Source organism: Echinops telfairi, unplaced genomic scaffold (assembly GCF_000313985.2).
Source record: "Echinops telfairi isolate 266 unplaced genomic scaffold, ASM31398v2 ScPeMD7_5;HRSCAF=22, whole genome shotgun sequence".
Lineage (NCBI taxonomy): Eukaryota > Metazoa > Chordata > Mammalia > Afrosoricida > Tenrecidae > Echinops > Echinops telfairi.
The window spans coordinates 13,190,120-13,200,833 of NW_022103901.1; the positions used below are offsets into that span (position 1 = coordinate 13,190,120).

A 10,714-nucleotide genomic window follows, 5' to 3' on the forward strand; every position below is an offset into this window, starting at 1 on the left:
TATGGGGTATGGCTCCCGTTGCCATGTGTGGCCTGGGCAGAGCTTAGGGACACATGGGCAACAGCCAAGGCCCAGAGGAAAGCCTGGAGCCAGGTTCAAGAGCTTCTTAGGACCAACAGGAAGTCAGCCTGGGTGTCTCAGGAATGGGCTGGGGAAGCCGTTGGAACTCCAGCGGTTGGAACTCCGAGTTCGGCTCCCCCGCACCCCCCTCTACCCACAGCAACAGGCCGTGCTGGCATCCTCCCTGCTTAGGAAGGACAGTGCCTCCCCCACATTCTAGACACTTCCTGGGACAGCCTAGCTGCCAACATCCGTTCTCCTCTAGGGACCCGCATCCTTGGGGTGTTTGGAGTCTTAACACTCTCCCATTGGGGTCTCCTTGGGCAGCACTGACACCAGAGTCCTTGCCATCCCTGGGGCTCAGCCTCCCCCTCATATTCTGAGTGCCTGGGTAGAAACAGCTCTCTTGAACTCAGCTGGCCAACAGCCTCTCGGAGAAGCAGGTCTTGGGGTATGCTCTGTCTTCTATTGTGCCAACTCCCCCAGACCTCTCTCCGCAGTCATCCCCAGGCTGGTGGGTGAGGGGCAACTCTGTCCAAGGTGAGAGCTATGTGTAATGTCACATAGGACGCCCAAGGCAGGGGGTGAGTGGGAAATGGGGAGACCCAGGGGAAGCCTGGCCGGAGGGGTTTCCATATCCAATGTACCAGCAACCCAGGACCTGAAATGGCCTGGAGGCGGTCCCGTGATCCTGTGGGGACCTGGGGGGAGGGGGGCAGGGGGACAGGAATTTGAACAGGGCTCCGGAGCCTGGACTATCCGGTTGCAACATGACCTGGGCCGGGGCCAGAGCTTGCGGGCCAAGGTTACAACGCCTCCAGCCAATGAGTCAAGGCTCTGCAGACAGGCGAGGGGTGGGGTGAGCAACATTCCCTGACAATCCGCACCCCCCACCTCTGCTGTAGTCCCCCACCAACTCCTGCACCTCCGAGGTCGCAGGTGGTGTCTAAGACAGACGTTCTAGGAAGGGAGGAGGTGCCAAGGGACAAAAAAAAGTGTATTTGCACAGAGAAAAGATCAAGGCCGGCCGGTCCCCCTTTCTCCTCTACAGTTCGGTTGATAATTGATCCGGCCCCTGTGTTCCTGGGAACTTTGCTCTAGGGCACTGGGCCAGGACACTGGTTTGCATGCTCCTAGGTTTGCCAGGGTGCAGCGGGGGTCGAGCAGGGCGCGCGTCTCGGCGGAGGCACCGGGCACAGGGCCCCAGGCTGTGTTAGGCACCCAGCTTCTCAAACCAGGCCCGGACCCCAAGCCCAAGCCCAGCCTGACGCGGCCTGCAGCACCCTCTGCCGGCCCAAGCAGGCGCGTTGGCGAGCTGCGACCCTCGGGCTGGCAGGGGCACCCTCCTTTGGCCACCTTTGACCTAAACTCACGCAGAAGGGTGTCTGGGCCATTGAGGCTGGGGCCCGTTTCGGTCAACGTGGGATGAAGTGAGTGGAGGCTTTGGCCGGCGCCACAGGGAGCCAGGAGTGGTTCCTGAGTGGGGGGTGTGGTTGGCTCAAGATGACCTAGGGGGCTGGGAGAGCGAGGGGCAGCCTGGCATTCCTTTGGGGGCCAGTGACCTCCGTGCAACTATGGTGGGCGGTGGCCGCCGGGGAGGGCAGGTGGCCCACGCCGGGGGTGAGAGTGGTGAAGAAAGGGACTGGGCCAGGTCCCCGGACGCTGGGGGTCGAGGAGGAGGGGTGACCAGAGCGTGGCCGAGGTCTCCTGGGGCAGCCAGCGTCCTGCGCTCCGGGACCCCCAGCGCCCCGACGGGCCACCAAGGGCCGAGAAGGTAGGACCCCCTAGGTACCCTCACCTGTAGGCCAGGCTCATGCACTCGAAGAGGCGGGTGAGTGTGGGGTCGATGCTGCGCGGCCCGAAGTTGCCGAACCCCACGGGCCCCTCCTGGGCGCGCCGCCGGGTCAGCGAGTCTCGGTGCGGCGACGACACCATGAAGTGACCGCTGTGGATGACCTGCGAGCGGAGCAGCCCGCTCGCGCTGCGCCGGAGGCTCGGCTCCTCCGAGTCGGTGTCCGAGTCCGAGTCCGGGCTCGGGCCGAGCCGTGGGCCGTGCAAGTCCGCGGCCAGACCTGCCAGCGCCGGGGCCGAAGCCATCGCTGCCGCTGCCGCGCCCGAGTTCAACTAAGTGGCCCACGCCGCGTTCGAGACTGGCCTGGCCTCATTCGCATGACCACGCCCCCTCTGCCCCGATAGGCCAGCCTGGTGGGCGGGACCCCCGTGCCCTGGCGCGTGGGCGGGGACGGGTCGCGGCCAGCGTGAAGGTAAGGCACCTGCCAGGTATATATAAAATGAGCCCAGCGCCGCGGTTGGGTGGTTTGCAAGGCCATACCTCTCTTGCTTGGAACAGCGGTGCAATAGCGGTAAAGAGACTGACGCACGAGGAGGTCCCAGAACTGGACACTCTTGCGAGCATCACTAGATCGACTCCGAGGAGATCCCGAGGGAAGCCTGAGGTGGCGCGGGGCGGGGGAGGCTTTAGCCACCTTTCCTGGGACAGCCCCAAGGCAGCTGCTGTGTGGCCGGGAGCTGCGAGCTGTGAACCTGCCCCTCCTACTGCCCTGAGGTCCACCTCCTGTTTTGCTTCATACCCAGGGGACAGAAACCAGGCTATTCCGTCTGATGCCTTTACACCTGTCACCTCACTGGAGCCTTAACTAATCCTCAGTGACTAGTGAGGTGCTGTCCCATTGCAGGGGTGTGCCTCAGGGAGGGGAGACACACTAAGGAGCTAGGGCAGCGGTTCTCAACCTGTGGGTCTCGACCCCTTTGGGGGTCGAACGACCCTTTCACAGGGGTTGCCTAAGACCATCAGAAAACACATTTCCAATGGTCTTAGGAACAGAGACATCTCTCCTCTATCGTCTCCGGATCCACCCACATGCAGATACGCCCACCTAGGAGGACTCGGTGTGAAGACTGTTTGTTACCCAGGCTTCAAGATAACATTTCATTGATTTGTCATTAGAAATAAATATTTCACAATATAGAATGACATCTTGTTTTTGTGATTCATCACTATGCTTTAATGATGTTCAATTTGTAAACCATGAAAATACATCCTGTATATCAGATATTTCCATGACAATTCATACAGTAGCAAAATGAGTGATGAAGTAGCAACCAAAATCATGTTATGGTTGGGGGTCACCACAACAAAGCCAGGATTGGGTGGAGGTCCCCAGACTTCATCCAGGGCTGCCTCTGCTAGGGAGCAGGGGAGGGTTGGTGGCAAGTACCAACCTCCCTTGGCGTTGTCTAGGATGCAGACAACAGGTGTGAAAGGGCCAGGTGAGGAACCTCCTCTCCCTCTCTCCAGCACTGCAGAGGCTCTAGCTGCAGGGGTCCTGGCTTAGGCAGTGACCTAAACGGATCCTTGTTCGGCCACTAGTTTCATGAAAGACCTTAGGTAAGGTTCTTCATCAGGACCTGCCTCTTCACCTGTAAAAATAGCTTGACTTCTAAAAGTTCCTAGTGCCCTACAACTTGAACCACCTCTGTCTCTAACTCCGCTCCCTGTGTGCCCCAGCTCACCGTACCATGCTCTTCTCTGGGCCTCCTGTTCCCAGGAGAAAGTCTCAGGGACTTTGGGGCCTTTCAGATATTTCCCCCTGAGCTGGGCCTGAAGGGGATGGGAGGACTACAGGTAAAATTGGCAACCCCACTCTGCCCCCTCCAACTTCTCCTGCTAGCAGTTGCCCAAGAGTTGTCTGCACCCCATTTTTGCCATCCTCAAGGCCTGGCCATGCCCCAGGGAGCCCCAAGAACAGCAGCCTTCCCTTGTGTAGTTCAAAACAAAGCAGCATCTAATTGTACCCCAAAAATGTAAGGAAATCCACAAATCCTGGTATCTCCCATGATGGCATCTTCAATGTTTTCTTTGTGAAAGATGACAAAATGACAGAAAAAGAAAACTTCTGAGACCCCCAACTTTGCTGGTGTCTTGAACTTCTGCTTCCTCCAAACACATCTGCATGCCCCTTTGGGGGGACCTTCTATGTTCCAAGTATTGTGCCCAAATTATATATGTATCGTTTATTCATTCACCTACAGACTCATTCCATACACACACACACACACACACACACACACACACACACACCACCCCCATGGTCTCCCACTCACTGCCATCAATGCAGAGCAACGCCACAGGCGAGCATAGAACTACTCCTATTAGTTTCTGACAGTGTAACACTTTACAGGAGTTGGAAGCCTCCTCTTTCTCCCACAGAGTGGCTGGCGGTTTCAAACTGCTGGCCTTGTGGTGAGCATCCCACATATAGTCTTAATGGTGGTGTGGTGGTAAACTAAATGTCTAACAGATCATTTGCCTTACCTATGCTTATCCTATTGGTCAACCTTGCTATTATCCGTTTCTCCATTTCCCCATCACCTCGAACGGGAGCTCAGTATCCCCAACCCTCGAATCCCCTTTTCCTTTCCTCCCTATCTGCTCCTGCTGTTGTTAGATCTCTAACTCATCGCCACCCAATGGACAACAGAACGGGACACTGCCCAGGCCTGTGCCATCCTCACAATTGTCCATTCCTCTGCCCGAGCCTCTGCTGGTCGCCACGGTGTCAGTCCATCTGGCCAAAGGTCTTCCTCTTTTTCACTGCCCTTGCACTTCAGCAAGCATGATGTCCTTCTCCAGAGACTGGTCTCTCCTTGATCCCATGTCTCTTACCTTCTCTGCTTCTAAGGAGCATTCTGGCTGTACTTCTTCCAAGAGAGAGATGTTTGTTCTTCTGGCTGGCCATGGTATTTTCAATACTCTCCAACCCCACAATTCACACACAGATTCTCCTTTGGTCTTCCTTATCCAATGCCCAACTTTCACACGCATGTAAGGTGATTAAAAACGCCATGGGTGGGGTCAGGGGCCCCTTAGTCCTCAAGGTGGTATCCTTACTCCTCCACATTTCAAAGAGGTCTCAGGAAGATTTGCCCAATGCAATATGCCACTTTCTGCTCTTGACTGTTGCTTCCATGGGCACCGACTGTGGATTCTAGGAACATGAAATCTGCTCCTGGTAACCTTCAAAGGAACTTTCAAAAGTTCCATCTTCTTTTCATGCCACTGTTCCACGTACTTTTGGAAGCCCCAGGTATCCTGTCTCCTACAGCACTCTAGTTTCTAGTTAGGTTTGAGAACTTGTCGCAAGGACCACACAGAGCTCACAGAAAATGTGCACAATTAGGGAGTTTATTAGGAAGTTAACAGGTGAATATTGAGGTAAGAACCATTCGAGACAGTTATTCACTTAGGATTGTCGCGTCTGCCTTGCCTACAGGCAGGCCTCTCTCTGGCCCTCAGTCTCCTGGCCTGGCCTTTGCTCTGCTTGGAAGATATGACAAAATTGTTAGGGCTGCTGCGAAGCCTGTAGTCCTCAACCCAAAGGCACTTAGCTCCAGTTCACTGGGTCGTCAGACGTAGCTCCCCCAATTAAGTGCCCGGAGGCACCCCATTCCACAAGCCAGCCTCCTGACCAAAAGCACTCAGCTTCATTTGCTCTGTGTGCTGAGAAGTTCAGAGCTCTGTCTCCTTCTCTGGCTCTTGGTGGTGCTGCTCCTCTGACTCTCCTCCAGTGTCATACCGTCTCCTTGATCAAGGAGGGTCAATGCACAGGGATCTCTGGGTCCAAACGACATGCTCTACTCTGGCTCGTCTCTCCTGCTGGTAGTAAACTCTACCTCACTTCCTGCTTCAGAAGTGGCTCCTTTTATACTGAGCAAGATGGTACTCACATTTAACCCTGTTAACAATCACTCACCGCCGAACCATATAATCCAATCAGTATCTTCCCCCGACTTCTGACCCAGGGCCATCAGGGAGAGGTCATTTTGTGGGAATAACAGAGACTAGCTATGACTAGAAGAATCATCAATAATTCACTGCACGTCGCCTTCTTACGCTTGGATGATCTCTCTACACTTGTCTAGCCTAGATACTTTGCAAGAAGTGGAATCATACAATATATGTTCTTTCATGACATTCATTTCATTTGTACAATGTAGTAAGTTCTCCTGTTACTGAAACCAAGAACTGAACCAGAATCCATAACTCATGTTGGTAAATGTTTAACAACGAGCTTCCTGTGGAAGTTCAAAGAAAAATTGTCCCTGTCTTTAGCACTTTTCAATTTCCAAGGTTGATGCCAAGCTACAAATAATTTAAACAGTAACTCTCACAATTTCCGATATTTTAACAATTGGCTTTGGTTAGTCATTGTGACCACCGCTGGTGTGTTAGTCCGGGTAGACGAGAGAAACAAACTCATAGACACTCATATGTGTATAAGAAAGAGCTTTATATAAAAGGGCAATTGTATATTGAGAAAACATCCCAGCCCAGTCCAGATTGAGTCCATAAGTCCGATATTAGTCCCAAATTCTGATACCAATCTATAAATTCCTCTCCAGACTCATGCAACACATATGCAATGATGCCAAATGCAGGAAGATCAAAGGCCAATGGGTGGAAAGTCTTGTGGATCCAGGGGTGGTGTAAGCAGCTCAGCACTGGCAGGGGTCTCTATGTGGTTCCTCCAGCTCCAGGGCTCTAGCATAGCTCCATGTATTTTGTCAGCAGAATGTCTCCCAGGGAGTGAGTGTGCGTCCCCCTTCCAGTGAGCTATTTATCTCCTTAGCGCCTCCAAATGGGGTCATCAAGCTGCAACCTGACTGACAGGCTAAACCCCACCCCTTCACTCTTAATAGTCTCAAGTTGACAACAGATGATGTAACTACCACCACTGGCCTGTCGGTTTGTCTTTCTGTGACAGGTGATGTGTTGCTGTGATGCTGGAAGCTGTGTCACTGGTACTTCAAATGCTTGCAGGACACCCCCCCCCCCGTGGTAGACATGGGTCAGCAGAGCTTGCAAACTGACGCAGACTGAGAAGAAAGACTGGAGACCTACTTCTGGAGGGAAAGAAGGCAGGGGGGCAGGGGCATCGAAAACCTTATGGATAGTGGAGGAACATTGATATAGTGCCAGAAGATGAATCCCTCAGGATGGAAGGCATTTAAAATACGACTGGGGCAGAGCTGCTTCCTCAAAGTAGAGATGACCCTTAATGACATTGTAGCAAAGCTTTGGGGGGACCTTTGTTTTGCTGAGCTCAAAATGAGAAAAAAAAAATGCTGCAAATGTCAGGACATTTCGTTCTGTTGTACACGGGGATGTAAAGAGTCATAAACAGCTGAAGAAACAGGCTGAGAGGCTAAGCATTTAATCAAGGGGCCCCAGCCAAGACGAGGCAGAGCCAGGCTGACTCTGAAGTCCAGGTTTCTGCATTTCTCAGGGCTGAAGCTGTGAGGGGCTGGGGCTGGGGCTGGGGGCAGAGGCAGGGACAGACTGGAGAGCTGGGCCCTGGGCACAGCTGGCTGCGGGCTCCCAGATGATGGTACAGGCTTGGTTCACCTCTAACTCCTTTTCCCATTGGGCCTCTATGGACCACCATCTGTGTTTACAGCTTCTCTACAGACTCGTCTAGTTCCCAGCCCGTAAAGATGCAGGACCAACTCCGACTTGTCCCCTAGGACCTCACCTGCCCTCATCCCCATCCACTCACCCACCACCACCCCCTCCCCACCTCTAGACTTGGCTCTCAGGAGCCCTCACCAGGAATGCCCCTCCAACAACCAGAGCAACTGCTGTTCTGAGGTGCCATAGCAACTGGCTCTGGCTCATAGCAACCCTGTGCACAAACGAGTACAACACTGCTCCCACCGTCCTGTGCCACCTTCGCAGGGGTTACGCGTGCGCCCACGATTGCCGCCACTATGCCCATCCATTTTACTGGGCGGTCTTCTTTGTATTTACTAAGCATGCTGTCCTTCTACAGGGACAAGTTCCTCCTGAGAACACGCTCAACACACGTGAGACGAAGTCTTGCCATCCTTGCTTCTAAGAAGCCTTCTGGCTGTACTTCCTCTAAGACAGATTGACTTGTTCCTCTGGCCCCCCCCACAGTCCTGCTAATATCCCTCTCCAACACCACGCTCCAAAGGCATCGGTTCTCCTCTGGTCTTCCCTACTCGCTGTCCAGCTTTCACGGGCATACGAGAGATCGGAAATACCATGGCGCGAATCAGGCGCACCCGAGTCCTCCCGGTGTCCTCTGTTCGTGAACACTTCAGAAAGGTCTTGCGCAGCAGATTTGACCAATACAATCCGTGCGTCGTTGGGCTCTTGACTGCTCCTTCCACGAGGGTTGGCTGTGGAGTGACGTAAAAGGAGACCCTTGACAAATGTCTTTCCCCATTGATGGTGATGTTGTCCGTGGGCCCGGCGGTGAGGACTTGGGTTTCCTTGAGTTGAGTTGCAAATCTAGACTGAGGGCTGCCATCTCGATCTTCACCAGCAGGGGCTTCAAGCACTCATGGCGGTGTCCTCTGGGAATCGCAGGTTGTCAAGGACCCTTCCTCCGATCTTGATGCTGCTTTTGTCTTTACGCCCGTCCGGCCGTAGGCCGGCATCTCCGATTATTTGCTCAGCACACAGACTGAATCAGTAAGGTCAGATGATCCATGACCCTAGTCCAGCCTTGAAGGCTCAGCCCCAAGGCCACCTCCTCCAGGATACCTGTCCTGGGTTCTAGGACAGTATCTCTCAGAGTCCCGTCCGCGCCACCACCACCACCACCACCAGCCCGGCTGCCCTGGTGTCACCTCGGCACTTATTTCATTCCTCTGCACATTCACAAAGAGCCTCGGTGGAGTAGTGGTTACACAGTAGGCCGCTCACCGTAAGGTCAGCAGTTCGAAACCACCAGTCTCATGGGAAGCAGATGAGGCTTTCTACTCTTGTAAAGAGTTACAATCTCAGAAGCCCACAGGGGCAGTTTCTCCCGGTCAGAATGACATTCACAGAGAATGGTGTACATGCCTCTCTTGACCACTAGAGGGCAAAGGCCCTGAAAGCATGAAGAGTCTCCCTATTGGCCATTTCCCTTCCACTAGCGGAGAGGAGTCTGTATCTATCCATCTATGGTGTCCCCCTCCCGTGTCTGTCTGTCTCTCCCCAGCCCCACATTCATAGATTTCCTGTGTGCATATTATGTGCTTGTCCCAATGCCCACTGCCTTTGAGTCGGTTCCAACTCATAATGACCCTACGGGGCAGAGTCGAACTGCTCCCCGGGTTTTCCGAGGCTGGACATCTTTTCGGGAGGGCGCACAGCCTCATCTTTGTCCTACAGAATGGCTGGCCTTTCGGTTAGCAGCCCAGCACTTAACCCACCAGGCCACGAGGGTTAGGCATTTAACTGTGATGTCTTCTAAAGTTAAAGATACAGGCATGCCAGTATGAGGCCCCTTTCAACGTCTAGAGAGCTAGAAAGTAAATTAGTGGCGGCCTGGGGTTGGAGGCAGGAGGTCTGGGGGGCTGCGGGGTAGCACTGGGCTGCTAGACTGAGGCTCTCAAGGCCACCAGCGCTCCTCGGGAGAAGATGCTAAGTCCATCGCAGAGGACAGAGTACAACTGCCCCTTCCAGTTTCCAGGACTTTAAATCTTTCTTTCTTTCTTTTCCCCAAAACAATTCATGGCAGCATACTTGGTACCTTATGTTTGACGACAAAAAGAAAAATACAACTGTAACTGCAGGAAAACAAAGCGAGTCTGTTCTTGAGAGAAAAACACACGCAGCAACTTTAATAATTACATGAGACTTTCAATCTTTACCAGAACAGCCTCAGATTTCTCCTACAGAGCAGCTGGCGGGTTCGAACCACTGACCTTGTGGTTAGCAATTCAGCGTGTAACCCACGATACCATCAGGGTTCCTGGTGGGAGTAAGGGAGTGAGAGAGCTCTAGTGGGGGCGGGGTTCCTTTTGGGGGTGGTGGCAATGTGATGGAATGAGATAATGGCGAGAACAACTGAATTGTACGCTCTACGAGGGTGAGTTTTATAATATCTGACTTGTATCTCAATGAAACACTTCCCGGCAAGTGGTGCTGTGCATCACCCCACTGGCCTGGTGATGCTCTCCACTGAGTGTGTGTGAGCGCGGGTATTTTCACTGCCCTGTTACATAAGAGGAAACGGAGGCTCTGGGAAGGGACCACGTGTTCCAGGGGCTCTTAGGGAGCACTGACATCTCCTAGGCCCCAGTCACCTTCCCTACAAGGGCGGGCAATTGGCCTGCCCTGCAGACACGGATGTGGGCAGAGCTGACGGTTCCAGGGGTCAGGGGAGAGCTGGGAGCCCAGCGCAGGCAATGCCGACCACCTGTTCCATCGACACCCACTCCTAAAACCAAGGGCCGCCCTGCGCTCCTCCTCCGGGTGCGGTGAGTCGGAACCGTGCTGGAATTCAGCCGGTTCGCACTGGTTCTCCGCAGAACCGATACGTAATTTTCCGTTGACTTGGGCGGACCATTAAAATGGCACTGATAATCAGGGTTCTCTATACGGTGGAAGTCACAGATTTGCATTCCTTACTGTTTTTTAGCGTTCATCTGTGCCACAGCGTACTCCATGGGTACAATTAGAACTCTGCCGGTCATGTTTATCTGTTCATTTTATAAAACTCATTGTACTTGTGATGAGATATTGCACTTTTATTCCCTTGTGTCTGTTACTTCAGTACGCAGACATGTCACACACAGAGAAAAAGTGCCAAACACCAGAGGCTGACACGCTGTCATC

The 10,714-nt window shown here is 53.5% G+C and overlaps 1 protein-coding gene across 1 annotated transcript in view; it reads right to left on the reverse strand.

Annotated features, from left to right (window-relative positions):
- The window catches only part of MLXIPL (MLX interacting protein like), a 20,184-nt gene extending 18,027 nt beyond the window's left edge, over window positions 1-2,157 (reverse strand). Inside the window, exon 1 of the mRNA XM_004705625.2 lies at window positions 1,859-2,157. Coding sequence (XP_004705682.1) covers window positions 1,859-2,157 — 299 coding nt within the window. The remainder of the gene's footprint in view (window positions 1-1,858) is intronic.
- Window positions 2,158-10,714: the final 8,557 nt, after the last annotated feature.